Source organism: Pholis gunnellus, assembly GCF_910591455.1.
Source record: "Pholis gunnellus genome assembly, chromosome: 2".
Lineage (NCBI taxonomy): Eukaryota > Metazoa > Chordata > Actinopteri > Perciformes > Pholidae > Pholis > Pholis gunnellus.
In genome coordinates, this window is record NC_136536.1 from 22,441,540 (window position 1) to 22,466,929 (window position 25,390).

General features: G+C 46.4%; 1 protein-coding gene across 2 annotated transcripts; it reads right to left on the reverse strand.

Annotated features, from left to right (window-relative positions):
- Nucleotides 1-194: 194 nt before the first annotated feature.
- bcl2l1 (BCL2 like 1) lies at nt 195-25,126 on the reverse strand. Of its 2 annotated transcripts, none has more exons than XM_079177423.1 (3): nt 24,845-25,126; nt 20,604-21,390; nt 195-3,675 (listed from the first exon to the last, which is right to left on the reverse strand). In XM_079177423.1, the coding sequence occupies exons 2-3, from the start codon at nt 21,186-21,188 to the stop codon at nt 3,532-3,534; spliced, it is 729 nt and encodes a 242-aa protein (XP_079033549.1). In that variant the 5' UTR covers nt 21,189-21,390; nt 24,845-25,126; the 3' UTR covers nt 195-3,531. The 2 variants fall into 2 exon arrangements, with proteins under 2 accessions (XP_079033549.1, XP_079033550.1); XM_079177424.1 differs by lacking the exon at nt 24,845-25,126 and adding an exon at nt 23,640-23,740.
- Nucleotides 25,127-25,390: the final 264 nt, after the last annotated feature.

The following is a 25,390-nucleotide window of genomic DNA, read 5'->3' on the forward strand; positions in this document are numbered from 1 at the left end:
TTAAGCGCTAATTAGCAAATGTTAGCATCTGCAGCAAATAGCAGCACACTGAAACTAAGACGCCTGCTTAGCAATTCCCATTTCTTCACATCAGCCGAGCAGTCATTTTGGGGCGTAAAATGTACTTTTCTTCCGGCTGACTTGAGCATCTCTTCATGCGTGCATGCATCGTGGAAAAGACACAGCAGACTTGGTACATCTTCCAACATTGGCTTTATTAGGTTCAACGTAATTTAGCATTTTACAACGGCATTCTAAGACATAGGAACAGACCATTGGACGTGGTTGCGATCTCTGATTGTGTAACTCTTTATGGTCAACAGGAATGCACCAGAGACCGAACCTTTTTAAAAATATCCTCACTTTGTTTGCATTTTTCTTGTCTAATGGCAGTCCAATAATCCTACAAAAAACCCTAAGAAAACACAATGAATGACAATGCACATCAATGCAAAGATGGAGTTTAAGGCCATTTGAAGGGTCACAATTATGCTTTTTTTTTTTTTTTTACACCAAATATAAAATGTTTAAAAGCCATCAGTTCGGATTTTATTAAATATGTCACTAAGCTAACGCACTATTCTAATCGGTTTAAATATATATATATGTATATAGGGTCGTGCCAATGCTGTCACACTTCATTTGTGTGCCTCCAAGAACATTTACCCGCACAGAAACTCACGTGCTCACACGCGCATGCACACGCACACACGCACACGCACACACACGTAGGAGGGGGACTTGTTTCAGTGAGGGCTCGGGACGGCAGAGGAAAGCCTGCGAGCAGCTTCTTGTTGGGGCTTTTCCTAACGCTAGAAAAATATATTTATACACTGTACTGGAATGTATGAGAGCAGAACCTTGGCTAATAAGATGCTCAAACGAGCATTTAGAGGATTGGTACTCACCAATAGTCAATGAAGGTTTTTCTTTTTTATATATTTGATCCAGGGTTAACAGTTTAGAAAGAGATTAATTGATTCTGTGAGCAAAGTCCCTTCCTCTCTGTGGGGGGATTCTGGGAACAGAGATCCCAGTACCCCCCCCACCCCCCTTCCCAGGGAATTAGTCGAGCTGCCAGTTGTTTGCGCGTGAAACGAGAGGCGACAAACACACCTCCTTTGACTGTCAGCTTTAAATTGGAAACACAAAACAAAGACGAGGTACCCGTCTCTCACGGACTACGTGTGGCTGGCAAAGCGTGTACAGTTGCAAGCGCGCGCGTGCGAGCAGCAGGTGGGCCAGCTGTGACTGACACACGTGGCTAAGTGCGCTGACAGCCGAGGGACCGCAGAGGAAGAAAGATGTGGAGCCGGATGGAGAGGCGAAGAGGAGGGGAGACGGATGGAGATTTGACAGATTCGAGGTGTCTGGGGGGGTGGGGTAATGACGGGACGGGGTAACTTGGAGTGAGTGCTTGCGAGATGAGCTGTGAAGGTGTGGGTGTTGCCGACCGGCCGGTTAAACAGACGCGCTTTGACGCATTTCTAATAAAACTCAAAACGACATTCGAAGCGGGACCACGTGGTCTCCTCACAGACTCAGATCCGCCTCCATCAGTTTGCTACATCAGTCTTTGAAAGGAGGCTCCGGCGCTCACTCTGGAGCACGACTGTGTCATTGATATATGTAAGATTGGAATGGTTGTTAAACACAAATATGATTATTGAATCATAGCACAACACAAGAGGAAAACCTGTTGGAGCTTTGCAGCACATGATAAAGATGTTATTGCAAAATTAGCACGGAAATGACTCCAACACTTTATTTTAAACCCACAGATCTTTAATTTGCAATTATATAACATGACATTAGAGAAAAGCAGCAAATCCTCACATTTAAGGATCCAGTGTATCTTTTGCCATTTCAGTTTGATAATCATGACCAATTATCAAAACTGTTGCTTTATCAATCAATTGACTAATAGTGCAGCTAAAAAAAGAAGAAGACGTCAACGCACTATAGTGTAGTTGTAAACCGTTATCAGGATATTTCAAGTGTTTAATGTATTTTTTTCAATAGTTATAACTTGGCATCTATAAGCTGACTATGAACAGATAATGAATGAATAAACAATGTTTTTGTCCCACAGAGTATGTATCTTGTTCACATTTAAAAAAAAAAGTATATTATCAGTTTATGTTCTAGCTTTTTAATTATCTGATTTAATCGGAACCCTCAAATATCTGTGCAGGCCGGGCTGTAGTTACATTTTTAAATCAACATGAAGTGTGGTGTTTTTTCTTTAATATACTTATTAATTAAAACCCTGGAGTACATGGCCCGACAGCATTTACCATTTCTAAACCTGAATGAGCCGTTTGTGTTTATAAACAGTTAATAAACGTCTAACGTCACAGGTTTTTGTTCACATGTGTAGTCATATATCAGTCATTCATTAACTGTTTCTACACCAGTCATAATTAACTTAGTAATGAATTAATTAGTATTTTATAAACCATTTATTAAATGTTTATGTACGGCTTCTGAATGCTCAATAGTGGGGCTCAAATAAGGCGTTGCCAAATGAAAAACATTACACCCAAATATGCGACTCCTAGGAGTCTCTGATGCTGCGCCTCTCTGTTGTGTTGCTACAGTATTTGCTGCATTCCTCAGCTACCGCGTGGTGAACGCACCCTGCCCGTATGAACTGCAGTCGCACTGAATCGGAGAACTCGCCAACACACAGTGGTCCGGCACCGGGCGGGCTGACCGAACGCAAAACAGGAACAAATCAAGGCCAGGTATGACATAGAGGCACAGGTGAGGGGGCGGGGCGGGGGGGGGGGGGGGGGGGGTTAATGGTTCATGAATCCAAAACGCACCAACAACCACAAACAAGCAGGAGGAGCCGAGTTTAGTTTAAGACTCCCGTGTTTTGTTGAATCAGTTCAGACTCCTTTCGTTTGCCGTGCGCACGAAACCAATAAGCACGAAGGACGGGGCCGACGAAGCAAACCAGCGTATGGAGTCGTGGGTTATGATGTCATATATGCGATGGTGGGACATCAGGAGCCGTTTCGGGGGGGGGGGCAGGTGCTACATCCTCCATATGGCACACACGAGCAGCAAAAACAAGCTTAAGACGAGACATGTAGAGCAGCCCGGGCCCCAACAACACACCAACGCTTTACCTCTGTGAAGACCCGGGTCAGTTTTAACCTCTTTTGAGGACAAACGTGGGGAACCAAAATAAATTTGTTAAAACTAATGCATACAAACATAAAGAGAGACTCGGTGGAGAAAGGAGGAGAAGGAACAGTGTCTGTCTCTGTGTAGCCGCACACTTGTCATCGAGGTGGAATAAGGTGAACACGCGAATAGTAGCTCTTCCTCCTCTGTCTTCTTCTCAAAAGTTCCAACAACATGTGAGGATTTGTAGTCCACTGTGGGGTGTGTGAGGAGGGGGGGGAAGGGGGGACACACACAAAACAATAACAAAAAGTAAACATCATCAGCAGTTCTGATGAGACCTTCATTTTAACTTCCGTGGTAAGTGTGGGTTGAGGGCAGCGAGGGAAGGCGGGCTCACAGGCGTTTCTGGGCGATGAGCGAGCCCACCACCACGCCGGTCACCAGCGTCATCCCCGCCAGCAGCCACTTCTTGAAGCTCTCCTGAGACCTCCTGCTCTCCGCCGCCGCGTCCTGCCCGAAGATCTCGGCGAAGCGCTCCTAGCAGACGAGAAAAAAAAAAAAAAAAAAGGGGGTTAAGGACAGGGTTAACACCAGAGTAGTCAAATCTGAAAACACACGGATACACACACTTCCCAAAAGTCCCCGCTCAGAAACAAAAGGTCTCAGGTTTAGAGGGTCAGGTAGAGTCCCTTCTGTAAAGGTCTCCGGGCCTCAAACGAGCAGAGATTTGCTGAGCCACCCACAGCCGGGTCTCCGTATGACTGTCGCAAGCCATGCGCTCACATGGGGAACTTTCCTCACCGCAGCAAAAACACAGGTGAGGAGAGGAGAAAGCCCCAAAAAGCCACCTGCATCGACGCCGTGCACCAGGGACAACAAGTTCTCATCATTCAAAACGTTCACCACAGCAGCTTCTGCTTCCCCTACCCGTCACATTGTTGCTGCTGACATTCTTTCCCACCGCCGTCCTCGGATTCGCAGAGGCCCACATTGCCGCCCACTGAAATCATTTCCTGGAAATGAGCCGCAGAGCACGCACAGTTTAGATGCTCGGCCACGGGGAGGCGCCAGTCAGGCTCCAAAAACCTCATGTAGAAAGCGGATCAGCTGAGCTGGACATGACCCACTGAGTCACTGCTCATGCTGTCCTCACCTCAACAAATCATTTAACATTGTTTGGCAGGGTAACACGCTTTCTTAAGAGCAAATCATCTTAACAAATGTGGAAATGACTAATTCGGATGTCTAATTCTGAGTCAGAGGTGCAGTTGGGACAGGAGGTCATACGGTGGTGGTGGTGGTGGTGGTGGGGGGGGGGGGGGGCTGTTACTGGAAGAAAGCAGACAGAAGTAGAGAGTGAAATGACGGAGTAATCAGTGAATCACAGAAAGAATGCGGGAGGGGGAGGGGTGGGACTCCAATTCGACTAATCCAGAGATTGGAAACTCCTCACCCTGACTGAACCACACGGTGATCCATCATCAAATCAGCCCTGAATTCACTACAGCATCGGCTAAATACGGGGCCCAGCCTCCATCTTAATCCAGCGGAGCCAAAAATGTAAATGCTTGCGTATGCATAACACATCTATCTTTAAAAACATATCGAGGCAGCAGCCAAAAACAAAAGAGGAGAAACATCAAGCAAAAAAGGCAAACAGTCTCTGGTTACACAGCTAAGAGTCTCTGCCACACAGAGAGTAAACTGAATATCTTGTGGCTTCAACTGATGGTTGAGTTTAAAGATGGCCCCTGGGCTCTAGGAAATTATAAGATCAATTTTCACTTTTTCTTTTCAAACCGAGTGATTACTCTGGAAAACAATCTGCTTTGTTACAAAGAGGATGCTAGTAAAGCTGTTATAAATACACATATATATATATATATATATATATATATATATATCGGCTCAGGGAATAATCGCATCATCTCCAATATGATGTGACAGCAATGTTACCATCAGTGCGACCAATGACGCCTGTTCATATGTAGCGGGGTATACAGAGTCGGTTTTTGTCTCTGGAACTGAAACCCTGGCGTTTCCTCAGTCCTGGGTGAACAAACTCATGTTTCTGCACAAAAACCCACTTTGTCGGAGAGAAAGGAGGAGTGACTGCTACAAATCGGAGGTGATTGACAGAGAGAGAGAGAGAGAGACGGGGAGGCGTCATTCCAAGAGTTTTAAGTCACTCGGACTTCTGTTTAACAACATTGTGGAGTCTAGTTCCTCTGGTGACATCATCAACACCACCGCTGGACCAAAACTGAACAATGAGTTCTCCGGAAGCTCACCGACAATGTGACTACATAGTCAGCGGGTTACTAAGGGGGCGGGGCGTAGTTATTCATTTGATTCTTTGTCATGTTGCAATATGATGGAGGAGGAGGGCTTACGAGGAAAGGAATCTTTGGCTTTTGCGGCTAATATTTCTAAGAACATGCAGGCTGTGAATGTGCTGATGGAAGATAAGGGGGGGGGGGGGGGGGGGGGACTCACTTCAGTGACTCGCTACAGCCTCGACCAGAAACTGGTTTTCAGCTAAATATGTGCGTCATCACCACAGAAACGTACGTCAGTGTTTAATGGTGGTTGCTGAACAAAATATCCAAGTATCACACTTTTGCTTGCCACAGAGTTTATTTCCTGCAATAATAATAATAATAATAGCTTTTTGTTGATGTCATCTGCGCAGCGCTCTCATTTGTTCACTGCTATGGCGTTGTTGCCTAAAGCTGTCCCTGCTCTTTGGATCTGAAGGGGGGCCGAGCTGCTCTCACAGTAGCTCTGTTCATTCATGGTTCAGCTCTAAATAAACATCTACAGTAAACTGCATCCTGTAGAGACTCCGTGAGCAAACAATCTGCAGGAGCTTTTACCTTTGTGAGTCAGGTCACATTACCCAGTCAATGAGTAGGATCTGAGGAATGTGTCAATATGTAACAAGGTTCAACTGCAGGAGCACGTTTGGAAGTTTCACTGGAGGCCGCTGTGCCTCTCATGGGAGGGTTCACTCAAGGAGAGGGTTCCACCTTCGACCCACCTCATTCCTCACCTACTGAACAGAAAGGCCTTGTTAACAGAGGAATCTCTCTCTGCTCGGGAGTCAGCTGCCAAAGGAGGAGTAACCATTTGTCTTCAGCCTCCGCCTTCGGACAGCACATAAACTGGCCCTTCCTGCTAGCCGTAAAACCAGAAAGAACTATGGAAGTTACTCCTGACGCACATGGCAACAGTGTTGACACTGAATGTTATGTTCCGTCATTATGATGAACACCCACGCTGAAGTTTATTTTGAGTCGATCTCAGATACGCCGTCTTGCAGCTGGAAATATTTACCGGAGCACCAAACGTGTATCAGTCCGCAGCTGAAAATAGTGCCCAACAAAATCCCCCTTTCCCCCTGTTTGATAATAACTACAGTGCCAAGCTGTTCTGGGAAATTACATTATATTATTAGTGGCTTTTAAGAGTCTTTAGTAGGAACCAACTAAACTATCAATGTACCACAGACAGCAACATGGACGGATACACAGGGGTCTAAGTGGGCCAAAACAGACCACAGAGTGCGTAGTAAGAGGCTGGGTGGAAATATGCACAGGGGCAAAGTTGCTCTTAAGCACCATGATGACTCAGCAGCATCAAAGTTAAAGGTGGAATCCGCCACAGGGGATTGATGAATAGCACTACAGTAAGTAATGACATAATGCGATTACACGGTACATCGTGAAATATGAACTAATGTTTTACTGCGGCTTCGATCTCCAATAAAAAAGGGTCAGTCCGACTACTGGCCGTCCCTTTCTGAGAGATGTTCCATGACAAGGCTGGAGGAATGTGGGTGTAGAGAACAGACCAGAGCACCTTTGTGATGGTGACCAACACCTTTAAGACAGACATGTCAAGACATGTTGTCCTTCAAGCAGGCTGGAAACGTATAGTGAAACAATGTGTACTGAATGTGTGGTCAAGAGATGCAAAGGATGCTCCCTCAAACGCTGTAGGAAGTCGACCTGTTTGTGTCTTATAGGCTATGAAAGGTTAAAGCAGACTGACAAAGATCCGATACTGTTCATTGCTCTCTTTTCTGATGTTAATATTCTAATTATTTAATAAGAATTGGTAAAACAGCTTTAATGATTAACTGTAGCTTTAAGGTTGTTTGAGGACTATTTTCAGCTGTGGATGAACACGCATTTGGTGCTCTCGTGAGGGGCCGTCTGTTTGATTCCTTCCCCAGCATTACCAGTCAGCTCACTGTGCACATGTCAGGTTTGATGTGCTCCATCTCCCCCTCGTCCCACCCGGCAGGTAAACCCAGTCTTTATCTACTCTCTTCCCTTTCACACGGTCACTCCTTTATTTCTGTATCTGCGCTCCGCTCCCAGAGGACATCAGGTGCTCGGCGGCCTGCAGAGCGCTTTCAGGCCTCGGCTCGGTCTAACTTTCTCTTTCTTCGTTAGCCGCGGAGGAAAACGAATAAGGATGAGGGAAGGATTAGCTCATGAAAGCAAAAGGTTTGGTTATAAAGAGAGAAAAAGGGAGAGAAATAGCGAGAGGGGGGGCACAGGGAAGGAGATCCTGCAGTCAGTTGCCACGGCTACTGGAAAGCTGCTGATTAGTGTGTGTGATGTGTGCGTCTGGGCTTGTAGGTCCATCTCCGTGGCTGATATATGGCCCAGTGCTACATGTGGAGAAAGCAGCATTTTAACGATCATTAGCAGCAGCTTCCTATTCATCAGCTCAGACTTGTCGGTTGCTCCGGTGTTGCACCATAACAAGCTGCAACACTCAAATCCCCTGATGGTGAAAGCCTCTGACCACGACACACACACACACACACACACACACACACACACACACACACACACACACACACACACACACACACACACACACACACACACACACACACACACACACACACACACACACACACACACACACACACACACACACACACACACTTCAGGTAAACAATGGGTTGGAGATGAATTGATATTCACTAACTTGAGACTTTGAGAAAGCACATTGCGTTCATTTTAGCAATCGTATGTGCAATCGTGACATCAGGCTGAACGTCTGTATCAGCATGTTTCAGCAGAGACAGACACATCTGTTCATCTCCTTCAGTGTTTGAGAACATTAAAATGACCAGAAGTTGACACACCACAACATCTTCAGTGATTGGTAGGAATTATAACTGTTTAACAACTGGTCCGCTGACAGAATTAGTCAACAGATGTTTTGGTAAATAGATGAATTTACATCATTTATCAAGTAAAAATTCCAAATATTTTCTGGTTCCAGATCCCTGAGTATGAGGGTCTTTACATTATTGTAGAAGTTTTAAGTTACTCTACCCAGATCTGTTCCTAATCGACCCAGTTCTGGTGATTCTACCCAGATCCAAAGGGGTAGGGGACCGTTACAGGAGGGTTTCTGTAATGTGTAACCTAATAGACACAATAAAATCTTTACCGTGTAAACGATTACGTTAGAGTGATGTTATTGTCAGAATTGTGTCAATCTTTGTTATGGTGCAATAAAAATATACTTCGAAGCAAAACCAGTATCAGTCAGGCGTGACTGAGAACTTGCGATTGGCTTTTCACAGCGATCTAGAACTACTACAACTACTATTTATTGCAAAGAAGAACACGCATTAGTGTGTAATAATAATGCTCAGCTGTGTTATCAAGTTTCTTTTTAAACTGGGAGAGTCTCTGTGTGCAACATCTGACCGAGACAGCTCGCTTTCAACAGACACGGGCGGCTTTCTAGCGACCCGTCGGAGCACAGGACGTCCCGGCCACGCTGGACTCAGACACGGTGTCCGCGACCAAACGGTGCCGACGCTACACAGGAAGCTGAAGCTCCCATTCACATGCAGAGAAGATTCCGGAGGGATCTCAGTGGTGCAAACCGGAAATGTCTCTCAGTGATAGAAAGCTGACAAAAGGTATTTTCCCCTGCACGCTCACATATAAGGGCTAATTTCAGTGTGTGTGTGTGGGTGTGGGTGTGCATAACACTTCCCTTTGAATAGCTAAGAGTTGACAAGAACAATCTGGTGGGACTGGTTGATTCTCTGTACTTATGTTACGACGGGGCGTTTTCTGTATCACTGCGTGCGCAATTGCATGAATGACCAGAATGTGATGAGTCACCATAAAGGCCACATCCGCACAGTCAGTCAATGAACGGCCATGGCATGTAAGAAAAGGGTAGGTTCATTTGTTGTCTCTTTTTCACTGAATCTAAGTCACACTAGCAGTGATTGTAAATACTTTATAGAATACTGTAGAACAACTTATTTCCAAGCCTAAAGTTGTCTGACTGAAGACGGTATTATGGAAAAGCGGTTTTAAAGAAAGCAGGACCACAATTCGAGAGTTCACCCAAAGCGTCACATGAAGAAGAACAAGCTTCTCTTAATATTCAAAATATCAGCTCTAGTTGAGCAACATTTCCAGCGAGTTGCAACACTCGGGATGTGTACACGTAAACACCACATAGCCTGTTGTTGTTTATTGAGTAAAGTGACTGTTACACCCGCGTGACTGATGGAGTGCGATCTACAGCAAACACGTGGAGGGTGACTTCATATGACACGAGAGCGCGTGTAAAGGTCCAAGTACTGTGAGTGGATGAGATGTGCGTGCTGTGACCTCTGCCTTACATCCAGACTAAGTCCACGAGCGGATCACGAGATCACAGTGACTCGGCGAGATCAAAAGGAGCCGCAGATAAGCTTCCTCAGACACAGCGCTGTAACAAAATGTAATTTGTCAAGCTGAAGGACGGACTGTAAGCGTTGAAGATATCATCTCAAATACAAATGCGTCAATGGTCTTTCTGGAGGATAAATATTGTTGTCAATATATATAGATGTTGTGTTCAGACTCTGTGCTCTGGCACTTATATTCAGCTCAGCTGCTTCCTGTCTGCTGTGATCATCTTTGAGATACCTCTAGAACCTGATTGGGGGCCACCTGCGTCAAAGTAATTGGAAGGGATATAGAAAGGCATATACTTACGTGTATAAAGTTCCCAAAATTGCCTAAAAACCCGAGCATATTGACCTAAGCAACGGTAGAAAACCATTTCTAAAGCATGGAATGTCCCCAGAAGCAAAGTCTAACATTGTGAAAAGGGTGATGTTTGGAACCACTTGGACACTTGTCTCTGACTAGCCAACTTCCTTTTATGGACAAAAAAGGACGGCCAGTTGTGCTGGTGGAGGAAGAGAAACCCCACTTTCATCATTCTATTTTGTTTATTCATTATATATTAATTTAAATGCGCCATCCAACTGTTTGAGAAGCCTTTCAAAAGTAAGATTTCGGTTTTCATGTTGTTGACCATCTTCATTATCGTTGCCATACGCAACAATGCGGTTAGAATGTAGGACAGGCTCTATCTATGGCATGCTAACTTTGGATTACTAACTTGGGAAATCTTTGAGTTAGGACAGTTTTTTAGAAAAGTATCTATCCATAGATAATTAGCATTTTTTCCTAAATACAGATAGGAAAGATCCTATATGTCATACCTAAAATCCTATATGTCATCCTAAACTTGAGACAAGATAGGAATTCATAATTTGGAAGTTTCTGAAATGAGGCCTCTGGTGCACAAAGCTTGTAGAGACTGTGCACTACGGTGGAATTGCCGCCAAAAGTGCTTCTACAAAAAGGTACTGAAAAAAAGGCTCTAAATACTTATGTGAATGAGAAACCTGCTTTGGCTGGAAGGCAGAAAATAGCAGTAGTTTTATTTAGATTTTTGCTGGAGCCCCAAACGTTGGTGAGAGATTGATCAGGACCATCTTTGCAGTTCAAATTGCAAACGATTGTAAAGAGATGGACAGCTCAAATGCAGTTTGAAACTGTGGAGATATCAATGTCCAAAGATAAAAAGTTACGCCTGTAAATGTGAGGGCGTAGGTTTGAAGGTGTATAACATCAGTAGACTATAAGCCGGAGGTGAGTGAGTTGACCTAGATAAAACATACATGGCTGAGAACATAAAAAGGTCCCGATCATGCGTCGTATCAAGAGGACACCGAGCTGGAGAACATTGACTTATGTCGGTCTCAACACATCCTCAGTTCGGTTCAGTAGAACAATGCAAAATAATGATCTTACAGTTTACATGCAGCACAACTTCATAACCCTCACGCTTAGTGTCATCCCCATCACATGATTAGAATTACTGCGTTCACTATCACCAATAGTGCGTCTGTTAGTCTATTTTCGTGGCCTGGTGGTGCCGTGATGTCAGTTTCAATCTTTACGGCACAGAATCTGAGGTCAGTTGGGGGAAAAAGGTCCACAATGTGAGCGATTGTTCCTCCCTCCTTATCAATGTCCTCATCTCCACGAGTTGAATCACTTCCTGCTCCTCCTCAAGGCCTTCTGACCCTTTATCATCCGTTACACAATCACAGAGGCGTTTTCAGCAACAAGGGAAGTCGGGCCAGCGGCCAAAGATCCCGTGTGACCAGGAAAGGTAGGAATTTGCGGGAGAGCTAAGCGGTGAAAACCCACGGAACAGTGGCAGCTTACAGCTCAGGCATTTAACCGATGCCCTTTAATGAGCAAGTAGGGGAAGTCCTGGTTCAAGGTTTCCACTTCAGCAAGTGACAAGAGCAGACGCCGGGTAATACTTAGGGGAGTCAAGCGCAATCAAAAAAAGACAGACTGCTCAGGCTAACAGCCAAAAAGATGACAAATGAGGAAAATATGTACATTATACATACACTTGCTGATGCCTGAAGAGGAGCGCAGCCATTCAAACCGTGTCGCTTGAAATGTGCATGTTTCATATGGCATAAGTTCTTCTTCCACTGCTTGTGTGGCTATTTCATATGTAAGCTTTAGTCTGTATAAACAGGGCTCTTTATGCACTGGACGTGGTTTCCCTCTACTTATTTTTACGACGCACTGCTAGGAACAAGAAGACACTTTTAAAACAAAAAGCCGACAGGCAGCAACTCCAAGTAAAAAAAAAAGGAACTTTGAAACAAGCTCAGAGAAAGTGGTGTGATTATAACTCGTCAACCTTTCCTCGTTCTTCCTCTGCGAGGGACTCATGGAGACCTAGAGTAACCTGCTATGGCAGGTTGTCGTCAATCAGTCATTCACGCTCTTGTTCACTTCACATTCTTGGCTAGACCGCCACCACCTCAAGCATGAGAGCAACGCTGGGTGAGGGGTAGGTGAGGGTGAGGGGCGACTGAACTGGTTTGAATCTTGATGAATCATTTCCAAGCGGAAAGGAAGCGAGTGAAAAATGAGGAAATTGAATCATTAAACCTCCCCTCGTTTGTGCCAGCATCGGTGCGTCTCGATGGCTCCTTTTGGACAACGGAGCCGTCTCTGAGCGTGTGCACGTGTCCGTGTGTCGAGCCGCCGGTGACACCATGAATTAAAGAGGAGATTAATGAGTCAGGACACGGAGGCTCAGACTCCAATCTGTTCCCTGCCCCGCTCTGGGGGCCGTCTCTCCCTCTCCACAAAACCCTATTCTGTCAGCAAACACACAGACACACACACACACACACACACACAGCGCTGCGGCACAGCGGGAAGGCCATGGACTCAGGACTGTGTGTTCCTACCTCTGGCAGAGAGAGAGCACATGTTTAGGGGAGCGTAAACACGGAGAAGGGGAACAGAGAGAGGTCGCTGAAGCAATGGGAGGGGGGGGTTCTCTCTTCTACGGTACAACGGTCCACCCTGTAGGCCATCACCCCACCCACACACCTCACCATGACCCCGAGACCTGCCATCGGTCCAGGTGATGGAGAAATGAGACGGAACTAGAACAAAAGCAGGAGGGTGAAGTAGAGGCTGACGAAAACGACAGGAAACTGAAAAAGGGGGGAAACCCATGAGGAGTAGAGTGAGGTGAGGCTCAGTGACAGATTTCCTTGAAACTACACTTCCCTTCATTTTTATAAAGTTTGACAACATGAAAGAAGCCGATTCCCCAGAATCACTTCAGTGCAGATGAGTATCTGTGGGCCCTTTCTATTATCTCTTATTGCAGAGCCACCGAGGATATCTCTTGACTTTATTGCTTTACCCCCTAGGCCAAAAACAAGAAAGAAAAAAAAAGTGATGAATATAACGATGATGGCAACGACGCTCTTTATCATCATTTAGTCCTCGCGCTCTACGAGGCCGGGCGCCGCATTACCATGAAATACTCATCAACCCTCTCCATCCATTCCTCAGCTCGCGCATTTTAATACATGCCATGAGACTCGCTAATCCCATGATATGCTTCATAATCTGATCACAGATATGAGCACGGAGAGAGAAAACAGAGAGGCGAGAGCAGCCGGGGAAGAGCCGGGATGAAATGCAATCAGAGAGGAGAGGGATGCAGGCGGATGCTCGGGCTTTGCTGCGAGAAGACAGAAGAAAAAAAATTAAAACGAATGCGTCGCAGGAGGGATGTGGGCTGGAGCAGAGAGGTAAAAAAAAAATAAAAACGAGGGGGCACGCAGACAGGAGAGGGGAGAGGAAGATGGAAGGAGAGGGAGGGGGGTATACTCGTGACCTGATTTCAATACTAAGCCTCGGAGAAGTGGAGCAGCACGTAGGCAACTGAACGCAGCGTCTTCGCTCGCCCAGCTGTTCGGCTCGTACGCACGTAGAAATGTGCAGCACACTCTCGCTTGCAGTGTAAGCCGTTCACCCACAAACCCTCGTCCTCATCGAGCTGAGTCACTGCCCTCCTCTTCCTCTCCGTCTAACGGGGCACTGCGTTGGTAGTCTGGTGTCTACCAGTCTGGCAAACGCCGCCTTGACGGCTCCACGCTGCAGTACAGCGTGCCGGCACTACAGACGAGCATCTATTGCACAGCTGGATGTCTGTCCCGTATACATAAACAGCGTCTGGGTATGGAGCATACGGGCGCCTCGCTGCTGTGACACCAGTGTGTGTTTTGAAATGGGGGATCTATTGCAGTCTAAATGCTGTGTGTGTGTGAGATGCTCCGGGACTGCAGGTCTTGTCTATTACATGATCAACTGATGTTCTGACAGAAGCTGTACACACACACACACTTCTTCTTTAATAACTATCACGTGATGGTGATTTCAAATTCCCCCAAACGTCGGTCCACATGTAAAGTTTTGTTGTGTGTGCATTTGTTCTAATGCCCCATCTAAAATGGAGCAAAAGGCAGATGGAATGATCCTGCAGGAATGGTACAGCCCAGCTTTCCCCCCAAACGTGAACACGTAACCGCCTCCTGCAACCACACAGGAATGGTTTGGCCAAGTCCCTCTCCTTAAAATGGCAAACAAGAGTCTACATCTTCTCACACACACACACACACACACACACACACACACACACACACACACACACACACACACACACACACACAAAAAACATGCGACACGTCCCTGACGTTCTTGTCGTGGAGCTGGAGGCGACTAAATCATGCAATCTGTTTGCTGTCGTTGTCAAGCTGGGACTCTGACACACAACGTTGAGTCTGAACACGCGCACACACACGACAGACCTCACACATCATGAAATACTAATGTGTGAGCTTGAGCACACGCATACAAAAACAATGAGACCCGTCCATGGCTGAGCTGCTGCATTCACATGAAACCATCCAGAGAGCGGTCTGCATGGAACCGCCCACCACACAGAGGCGTTTATTGACGCCGCTCGAACAAAAGTGGCCGCCATTGATCCCATGCAAAAAAGGTTTTTAGGAGCATTGTCTACATTTGTGTGTGGACTCTATGTGTGTCACAAAATCGAGACAATGGCAATGACGCTTCAAGCGATGGCTTTCTCTACAAAGCGACGACACACCTAAAGCTCAGAACTAAAAAAAGCCAGTAAGGCAAATTCCTGTATGTGTGTGTGTGTGGCCACAGGTCCTTTGTTTGAGGTAGTCACATGACCAGTCTGACTTGGAGCTGTCCCCTCCCCTCTGCTGTGCGCCACCATACAATAGAATGCTCGAATGTATGAGACGACAACGACAACAACAACAACAACAACAACAACAAGCACCGTGTGATGACAAACAAACACGATCGGCTCACGGAAACTTTCTCTGATTAGCTAAAAAACACCGTCCTTAAAACAAAACCCAGAAAGACGAAAAAACACACATCCCTCCTAATTAGCCACACGTGAGCCGTTAATAGGAGCCGATAAAGGGAGGAGGAGGAGGAGGAGGATGGGACAGAGAGAGTCAAAGTGGGATGATGAAGGGAAAGCTGCCCAGGTGGGGGTGGAGGTGGGGGTCTAGGGAGCGAGGATCAAGTCAGAGGGATCGATAGCGCCGACTATGTTTTTGATAAACAAACTGACATGGGGAGAAAAAACCCCCCACACACTTGAACAAGGGCACGCGGGGTTAACGGCGAGATTGACGAGGCGTGCGGCCGCACGTCTGCTCTGTAATATGTTCGGCCACTGCAGTCTGTGAAGGTGGATGTAGAGAGGGAGGAGGGAGGGCAGACAAGGGTGGAAATGAAGGAGCTCAGAAAATGATGAATAGGAGGTACAGATAGAAAAATAAGGGACAGAAATTGATCGGTGGCAGTGGGAGGGGTGCACGTATGGAGGATGAAGGGTGGGGGGTGGGGTGAGGAGGAGAGAGAGCGAGAGCGAGAGAGAGAGAGCGATGGAGGCGGGCCAGATAGGTCCCATGGGTGAGATTTCCTGCTCCTCTCCGGTAGGGTAGTCTGACAGACGACTCTGTGGATCTAAGTGCCTATCCTATGTGCATGTTAATTACACAGCGAAAGAGAGAGAAAGAGAGAGAGAGAGAGAGAATAAGTCTGTCAAGGAGAAAGCACAAAGGAAGCTCAGGTGCTTCCCTAGTCAAAACAAGTCAACGGCCTCACCCGCCACGGGTCTTTAATTACAGCCTCAGTGTCTAACCCACTTTACAGAACAGCCAGCCTGCATACGTTCACAATCACACAGACAGATAAACATGTTGTCTGTCTTTGCTTCTGTCAACAACTCCCATGAAAAAAAGGCCAAAACAAACAATATGTGAGTCCATCTCTCAATATTATCCAACTTCCCCCTAATCACTACTTATTTGGACAACAACAGAGCTCTATGGCACCGGTCGATCTGATTGGTGGTTTCTTGAGGTTTGTTGACAGTGAGACAGTAGAGGATGTCACCAGACCTCATCCTATAGGTGCTGGAGCTGAACATGGTACATGTGTACTGTATACAGCCATAAGTGGCCGAGGTGATAGAAAAATAGACTCACTGCTTGAGGACATTTCTCTTGTAGTTAACTTTTGCTTGACCTTACAGAGACCGTCAACAGCACAACTGGGATAATGGGCTCTTTTTTTATCCCTTGTTTCTGTACTGAACCCTTCCCCCCCGCCCCCGCCTCAGCCAAGCTTCCCCAGACCGTGGCAGTGTGCTTCCTCTAAATGAGTTTAGCCTTTATTAGTCTGTCAGAGAGAGAGAGAAAAAAAAAAACATTGTTTCCCCCAGTGGCAGGTGGAGATATTATTCATCTATAATTGGTAATAACCCTGTACCCCCACCCTGAGGCGGCTCAATCTCCACTGAGTAATCACTGCCATCGCTCGCTCCGCTGGAAACGGCATTATTAGGTCGGTGGCACTGTCTCTACCTCTGCTGCCTGCCAAGGTTTATTATCTGACAATATATGGCTTTGCTTGTGCGCTTCTTTTAACACCACATGCTGTGGAGGGAGAGTCGGGGCCGTTGAGCATATTCATCTCACATCCCCAACTATTGTCAAATATCCTCCGGAATGAGCTCCGGCGGGATCGTTTAGGCTGAGGCTTTATCCGGTTTTTATTATCCGACAGCGAGGTTTGCTGCAAAACACCTTTCACTATCAACTCTCGCCTCGACTAGTTCACCAAGTTCAAAAGGACTGCCTTTTTTATGTATATAAACTAGTGCTGCGTATTGGTGGTTGACCGAAATACCCCAGTACCAAGAGGTATCCAAACCTTCTCCAGTCACAGATCGAGACAGGAGTTACCATCTGTATGGTGTCGCGACGCAAAATTGAATTTAATGCGATGCAGCAGCTACAACCCATACAGTCTGAGGTTGGCAGCTCGAGATGCCACCAAAACGTTGGAAAGTATGGCTACACCACACGGCATATGATGAGAATATATTTGTGGTGGCAGTTTACATTCACATGACGTGTATCGAATGAAGTAAAAAAAAAAAAAAAGAAAGTATCAAATTAAGTTCTGTATTGGCTTCGGTATCACATTGTGACGCTACCCAGCCTTAGTAAAAATGCAGTATTTGGTTAATTAAGTAATTAATACTTTCATTTCATTCAAAACCGTCCATTATAATTTCACAGAGCCAATGGTGACGTACTAATTAGGTTTTGATTAATCGCTCAGACAAATGTCAGTAAATAAAGTTCCCACAGCCTCAGGAGACAAAGTCAAATAGCTTGTTTTATCGAACCAAAAACACAATGTTTGACTAAATTGTTTTTGTCAATCTACTAATTTCATCAAGTCATTGTCTGAGCTGTAGAATTGTCTTGAGTAATATTGGGAGAGACTACAGCTTCCCTCATACGCTGTTGGTTTGTGAATGCAATGCTGTCCTGGAGTCTCTACTCAAGTGACAACCACAAATACACACCCCTGAGCTCAGATCAACTAATTATGCACCTGTAACTTCACCTCGATTGATTTTTCATCATCCATTTATGCCATATTGTCTACCAGCATACAAACAGTCCCGTCATTCCCCCTGTACTTTCTCCTTCCTAACAGGAGACATTAAGATATTTGTAAGCAACAATGAGGCCGCGAGACTGAGGGATCTAGCAACCGAAGTGAAAGTGACCTTGCCGCCGCTCAGAGCAGACTAATATTTCATCAGCTAGCACTCACAGCTATACTCAGGTTGCCACATCTGCCGTGCTTCATCCCTCTGAGGAAGCGTCGGGGGAGGGAGGGAGGGAAGGAAGGAAGAAAGAAAGGGGGAAATAAAAGACAGAGGGAAGGAAAAACAACAAAGTCTCATGTGGGCTTTTCTCAAGAGCAGAGCTTGACTTTGAACAGAATAAGCACATAAAAAGAGAGAACGTAATGATATTGTGGGGGGGGGGGGGGGGGGGGGGCAATAGAGCGATGGGAAGAAATGATACGACTCTACCGGTAAAACCACCTACTGAATTCTATATTTTAGTTTGCCACAGCAGCTCGGGACTACCCCCTGAGGCGAGAGTCAACTTATGAATCACTAACACGGGACACACATCGACACAGCTCTCTCTCTCTCTAGCGATCAAAAAAACGGAATAAAAGTGAATTGTACAAAGCTTAGCAGCAAAGGAAGTGGCATCATGTGCTCAGGATGATGTTAGCCGACCTCAGGAGAAGTGAAACCGTACCAGCGGATACTCTCAACACGCCGATCCATTCAGCATTTCAGACAAAGTCGCTCACTTCTCCAAGTCAAGGTTGCACCAACATCAGAGACACTAACCACAAGCAACGGCAGCGTTGCCAACTGGTGTCGTTCGTCTGACTTGTTGCTGAGCAAACGGTCTACGAAAGATGTGTGTGGATGATTTTAACTCCATAAGGTCATAGTGATCGACGCACTGCGTTGACGACAGCGGTGGTAAAAAATGTTTCCGAGTGGTCGGGATGAACCATTAGGCCAGCCTCTTCACGGTTGATCGATCCTCGCCCTGAATGCTGTACGCTCACTCTACACACTGCTGTTGAGGTTACGGGACAAACCAACACATTATCTGAAGATGTACTTTGTGGCTGCTTGTAAACCAAAGCAAAGAAAGGACACATTCCAATTGTTGACGTCATGGTGAAACTACATGTGAAAAGTCACCAAAGTCATTGGGATTCACCCTCTGGGGAACGTGAGCGTCTGCACCAACTTTAATAGCGATCCATCCGGGACGTGTTGAAACATTATACTGAACCAAACGGGGGGGATTGACAAACGATGTTAGCGTGGCTAAAAACATACACAGGAGTGTATTTATGAGACCAGACCTCCGGGAGCTGGTGGGAAGGATGCTGCAGCATCCCTTCAACAAAAACAACAATGTTGCATGATTTGGCCTTCACTATCATGTCACCGGATTTCAAACCCACATCCCGCTATCCTGTGTGTTATCTTCAGTCCACCGCTGAAATAAATTAACAGATTCTAGGTCTGCCCAATGAGATTTTTCATCTTGGTGTGTCAGTTTCCATAGGATCGAACTCCGACCTGGCGTTATGCGGCGCTGCAGCAAATACAACCAGCCCCTCACCCCCCTTTCCTTCGTGCCATCAAATGGCCGGCACAAAGGAAAAGAGCTGACCTCAACTGTACAGGAGGTGTTTGCGAGGGCGCGTGCACAAACACACACTGGGATTGTCGGCACCAGGACAGCCCACTTTACAGCTAAACCCGGAGGAAAAAAAGGCGCTTTCATCTGCATGCAGCTGCCTTGGTGAAGAACATAAGAGAGGAGAGGAGGGAAAATAATGTACAGATAGTGGAAGAAGAGGGGAAAAGCAACAAAGCACAGAGCCAATCAACTGACCAGAGTGAAACAAAGGACTATCTGTAAAAGCCCCGGACCTCATCCCACCCTGTGATGAGAGAACTTCGATCCCCAGGCAGGCCGGCTGCAAACAGCCACAAAGCCCTGATGCAGCCCTTTAAGCTCCCACTTCGATCCAGCCCATTGAGCTCCGTGCTGCTGATCAATTAGAGAACAGCTGAACCAGCTGCTGACCACACAAACATTTAGTTTTTAAGCACAGATGGGTTTTTTTAATAGCACGAGTGTGCTGCCTGTTATCTAGGTCTGTTATATCTAATCTTTAGTCTTTTCTCCTGTGCTGGTCAAAGGGTCAACCCCAATTCTGTGTCGTGTCACAATCTCACGGAGCCCGACGCAGTGGAAATGTTAGCGTGTTGGCTTATCTGGCCCACAAGTCTCAACATGTAGGATGAAATAAAAACTACGCTCTGGATGCTCTTTTGTCCATGAGACGACTGTATCTCCAATGAGACAGTGTCACTGGAGGTCAGGCCAGGCAGAGCTGACCGACAGGCCCATGATCGGGGCTCAACTATAAGGATTGCCTGGGGCAAGTTAGGACGTGTCCCACGTCGGGACTAGTGTATCTGGCAACTCACTGGCCCAGTAAAACAATTAAACACCGTAGCTAAGGAGTGAGCCATCTTGCTTCCTTTACCATTAATAAACATGAAGATCAAACATGGCAATTAACTTGAGTCATTTTGTTATTTGCTAACCGCTAATAAATAAAACAATTTGTATAGGGGCAAGTCAAAATTAACTTCTGACTCACTTTCCCAATTAAGCACCCAGCATCATACCACAAGCACCGAAACACACTTCTCTCTGTTCGTGTTTTTATGTTTGTGTGTGTGTGTGAGAGACTCACCCAGCCTCCCTGGTGCTGGATCCAGGGCTGAATGTGGTTGTCCAGGTAGACCGTCATCCACTCGATCATCCGGCCCACCAGTGGACTCATCTCCTTCTCCATGCACTCCACGCACAGCGCCCCGCCGAAGGCGAAGAGCCCGACGATGCGGCCCCAGTTGACCCCGTCCCGGAACACCTCGTCCATCACATTCTCGAAGCTCTGGTAGGCCGTGGCCGGCGTGATGTGCAGCTGGTTGTGCAGATCGCTGAAGGCCCGGGCGTATCGCAGCTCGAACTCGTTGGTCGAGTCCCGGAGGGCCTCCTTCACCGCGTCCAGGTTCGTCGTCGACGGCAACCGTTGCTGTCGTAGCGGGGACGCCGGCGGGGTCCTGGGACTCGTGCCATTGAAAGTCCCGTTGGCGTGCGTCGCTACCCGCTGTTCCTCACCCGACCCTGCCTCCCCCGACCCTGCCTCCCCCGATCCTGCCTCCCCCCCGTCAGTCCTGTTGGGAGGCTCTGAGAGTCCCATGTGGTTGAGGGGATAGTTCCTCTGGGAGAGTTTATAGTTTATGTAGAAGACCACCAGTTCTCTGTTCTGAGACATGTTGCCTTTAAAGATGCGTTTTGCTTTTGGTCTTTCCGGTCCGTCTCTGCTCCTCTCTTGGTCGAGCCTCGCTGTGTTAAGAGTGAACACACGCTGTGCCAGGCTTCTCACCTGCTCAGACCACCATGGTCAGCTGATATCCAGAGGACACTTGAGGGGTGAAAACCAAAACCTACACAAGGCTGACAAAACAGCTCAGGCCCTGTAGAGAGACAACAATGAAAGGTCAAAGTCTGGATAGCCTATAAGCACACTGTTATTACATGTGGGTGTGTGTGGGGGGGGGATGGCTGTAGACTTTCAAATTAAATTTGGACAGGTAGGGTCAAAGTGCAGCTCTCTAATTGGGCTGTTACATATGGAACAGATGGCAATGATATTAATGAGACAATCGTAGAGCGAATGTGTGTGTCTGAGAGAGAGAGAGAGGGGGAGACAAAGGGAGAGGTGGGGTTTAGGTGAGCAGAGATCAGAGGACAGTCTGGCTTGAGGGGACCACGCAGACAGTCGCCATCTCCCAATCAGTGACCTCTGACCTTCAGACGGAGCTTTCAGGCACCTTGTTTGTCTCAGCTCCGGGCTCCCTGGTACCGACACGCTGACCGGCATCCTCTCACACTCACGCACGCCCTTGAATCTCGATACAAAACGGACTTTTCCGCTGCTATAATATATATATATATATATATATATATATATATCTCCATCAGGTTATCATCTCATTAGCAGTGTTGGATGTTGCTACATTCTGGGTTCAATACTGGTCTGTTTTAGTATGAACTCACAGCTTGTATTATATATATTATTATAAGATTGCTATCACCTTACTGTAGCTGTTGGTTGCCACTGCTAGTCCGCTGAATGATAAGTGTATAATGACAACAAAGATAAACTACTTTGCTTACAGTGAGCCTGATGCAGTGAACTCTTAATGAACTCAAAAGTCAGAAACTCTATTAGCAAACGTACAATATCTTGAGGAAATCTGTGTTTAGCATTGACGCATGAAGCTACAAAGACAGCCTTGTGTTAATCGTGACGTATGAAAAGGGTTAAAGGCAGGTTGTTTGGTACATTTGTCAAACACAGAATGTACTATAAATAATGGGGAATATATGAACTCCCATATTGATCATCTAAATTAAATCATCGTCAAACTAGTCATGATGGTCAAATAAAGCATAATATTTATATACAGATACATTCAGAGTACAACTGCAAAGTCAATTAACTGCAGAGTCGATTGACAGAAAATTGAATCGGCAACTCCCTATGTTTTGAAAAGGATAGATTATGTTAATTGAATCAGAAAATAATTGTTAGTTGCAGCCCTGCAAAATGAAAAAGATCATTTTAAATAATAATTGACACACCAACTAGTTATTAGCTTGTGTCTGTCAACAACATTCTCCCGTCTGCCTTCCTACACGTCTAAAATATTCTGGTGTCGGGCCCAGAGATAGAGAGGATGCACTAATGTTACCTTTGGTTCATAATCATGATGAAGGAAACAAACAGCCTGACATTAGTGCCGAGGTGTATTGTACAAATGTACTTCCGTCTAGATTTATGTCACTGTGTTAAGAGGGCCGCCATCCCTGAAACAAAAGACAACCCTACAGAGCAACTGTCTGACAAAGACCTTCCGTCCTCTCCTGCTGTCACTAGTCCGTTAAGTGGAGCATACCTGCGCTCAAACACACGTGGGAGGACCATGACCTGCAGGTGATCCCGAACATGTAAAGGAACCCGACCTTTCCTACAACAATAAGTGGTTGGACCTAATCATTAGTGTATGAGGAGGACGGAAGGGGAGCTCCATGCAAATAGTGCTGGTGGCATTTCATAATGCATGCACTCTCTTCCTACACAATGGACGCGCGCGCTACAGTCTCTCCTGGGCAACCAAGCAAAGTGCTGGAGTTTCATCGAGCCCCCCCCCCCCCAAAAAAAACAACTTGTTACAAACACACGTTCAGCGGAGTACTTTGGACATAATCCGTAATAAAAAAAATAAACTAAGAAGTAAGCAGCCTGTTCCAGCAGATAAAGAGCCACAGGGCAGCAGTGTTTACAATGGCCACATGGTCCCCAGCTACCAGCACGTGGCTCGGGTTTTAATAGCCCAGCGCGGATGTAAACACCACACGACTCCTCCGGGAACACTCGACGAGTCGCAACGATGTGTCGCACCTGAATGCAACATTCGGTACGACAACACGCTCAAATATTAACTCGTCCAGAGCCGTGTTTACGTTTATGACGGTGGAATCTGGACTCTCCGCTGACGGATAAACGGATAGTGCGCTCACTCTGTCCTGGTTGTGTGAGCCCATGTGTGTTTCTATCTAATCAATCCCCAGATTAAAACACGAATTCACATCTTGATCGCTAATATGAAGACTTTATGAAATAAATAAATAAATATGAAGACTAACATGAGCGTCTTACCAGCAGTACTGAATAAAATGGGGTTACCTTCCTCGGATCGTTCCCCCCAGTCTCCCTCTGTGAAAACGTCCCGAATCTGTCCGTGCAAAAGCTGTCAAAACCCAAGAATGTAATTCCGCAGCCACTTTGTGTGCATGTTTGCACGTATCCTCCTACGTCTTCACTCCCTCTCCGCATGCCCAGCCCACTCTTACGTAATACGACGCCTTCAGAGTTGACTGTTGGTTCACGATCATATGCCGATTAATCGTTCACGCTGGCCTTTAAACCCTTATAACTACACCTCTGCGAAACCTCCATCTAGTCATATAACCCGAGACTAATGTGTTATGGCCCCTGCTCTCCACGGACACCCGACAAACAGTGTGGGAGCAATGATAGAAACCGATGTAAATAACTATTTTCATTTCTGTGTACATTACTGGTGCGGGATGTACGTGTGTCACTCTTTGTTCACTCTTTATCTGTGACAAAGCTTTTTTATTATTACATTAACTAAACTACGTAAATGCTAATTCACTTCTCTTGTCTAGCCCTCTTGTATAGGTCACTTTATCCCTTTACTGCTTTTATTCAACAAACATGTTATTTCCTAACCGAGGTATACTTTGGCAATTGTATTTGCGACCGGGAGGACGGGTTTAGCACGAGCCCCTGAAGGCAGCACAGGCCGTTCCCTTCTCCTGTCATAAACACTGGGCTGAGACCTTTCATCACAACGCGTACAAATGACACTTTGTGAATCCACCCTCTGTTCCGGCTGTAAATAGACTTCACCACAGCAGACATCGTTACTAAACTAATTATGGAGCAAAGCGTTACACACACACACACCTCCGCCTATGCAGCGATGCTGTAGCTACTGAAGAACATGTAGGCTCCTGAAGATGGCTGTCACTGTCATACACAGAGCAGTCGCTAATTCGTAGACCGTAAACACGGAAAGGGCATTTACAGAGGAGAAATCACACACTGCAGTTTGAGAGTATAGCTTGCGTTAAAACGGAGCTACATTTGAGGGGGAACGCGAGAAGGAAACACAATGATGGATCCGCATTCTTCCAAATCTGTCGACCCCCTTCCTCTACGTAGCAGGATTCAGAGAGGAAAACCCGACCTCTCCCGCGGTCTCTCGCTCACAATTTCGCCAACACACCGACCACAATCATGAGAATTACATTCGCTGCCGGACTAGAATCTCTTACTTGTAGGGTGGTCTTCATAAAATCATTTCTGGCTCACAATCCTGACCCCGGCAGGAGAAATCCGATCCGTCATTGCTAGCCCGTCTGGCTAAAACGCCGACGGAGACCTCCTAGTCCGCTACTGGCTGGCTCAGATCCGCCCACCGTCACGCTCCCTGCGTAACGTCACCGCTCCAGCTCGACTCTGCTCAGTCTGGTAAATGCCAGCTTTATCCAGCATGGAGAGAATGATGAAAAAACGCTGTTAGGAAGAAAAATGTGCTCCTCTCACCGGAGAGCGGTTCTCACGCGTCACTTCCAGACTTCAAGTAATATCTGGTCCGGCTGGCAGCGACGAAGTCCCCGCTAGCTAGCGTTAGCGCTAACCGGTTTAAAGCGCTAACCGGTTCAAAGTGAGCTAGTTTGCGTGTCTTCTGACCCCTGCTACGTGAATGATGTCGATAGTTAGGTGCCACTGTCACCTTCCTTATCTACTTGCTGTGTTGAGGATTAGTAACATGGCGTTTTCCTTAACAGGGCTCCGTGTAGCAGCTGTTGGGCCGCTTT

What these genes read in the sequence shown, in the direction of transcription:
- bcl2l1 (XM_079177423.1), bottom strand. Translation starts at nt 21,188, where the DNA reads ATGTCTCAGAACAGAGAACTGGTGGTCTTCTACATAAACTATAAACTC. An exon ending in TCCAGCACCAGGGAGGCTGG is followed by an intron (nt 3,676 to 20,603) that starts GTGAGTCTCTCA and finishes CTCGTCTGCTAG; the next exon opens with GAGCGCTTCGCCGAGATCTT.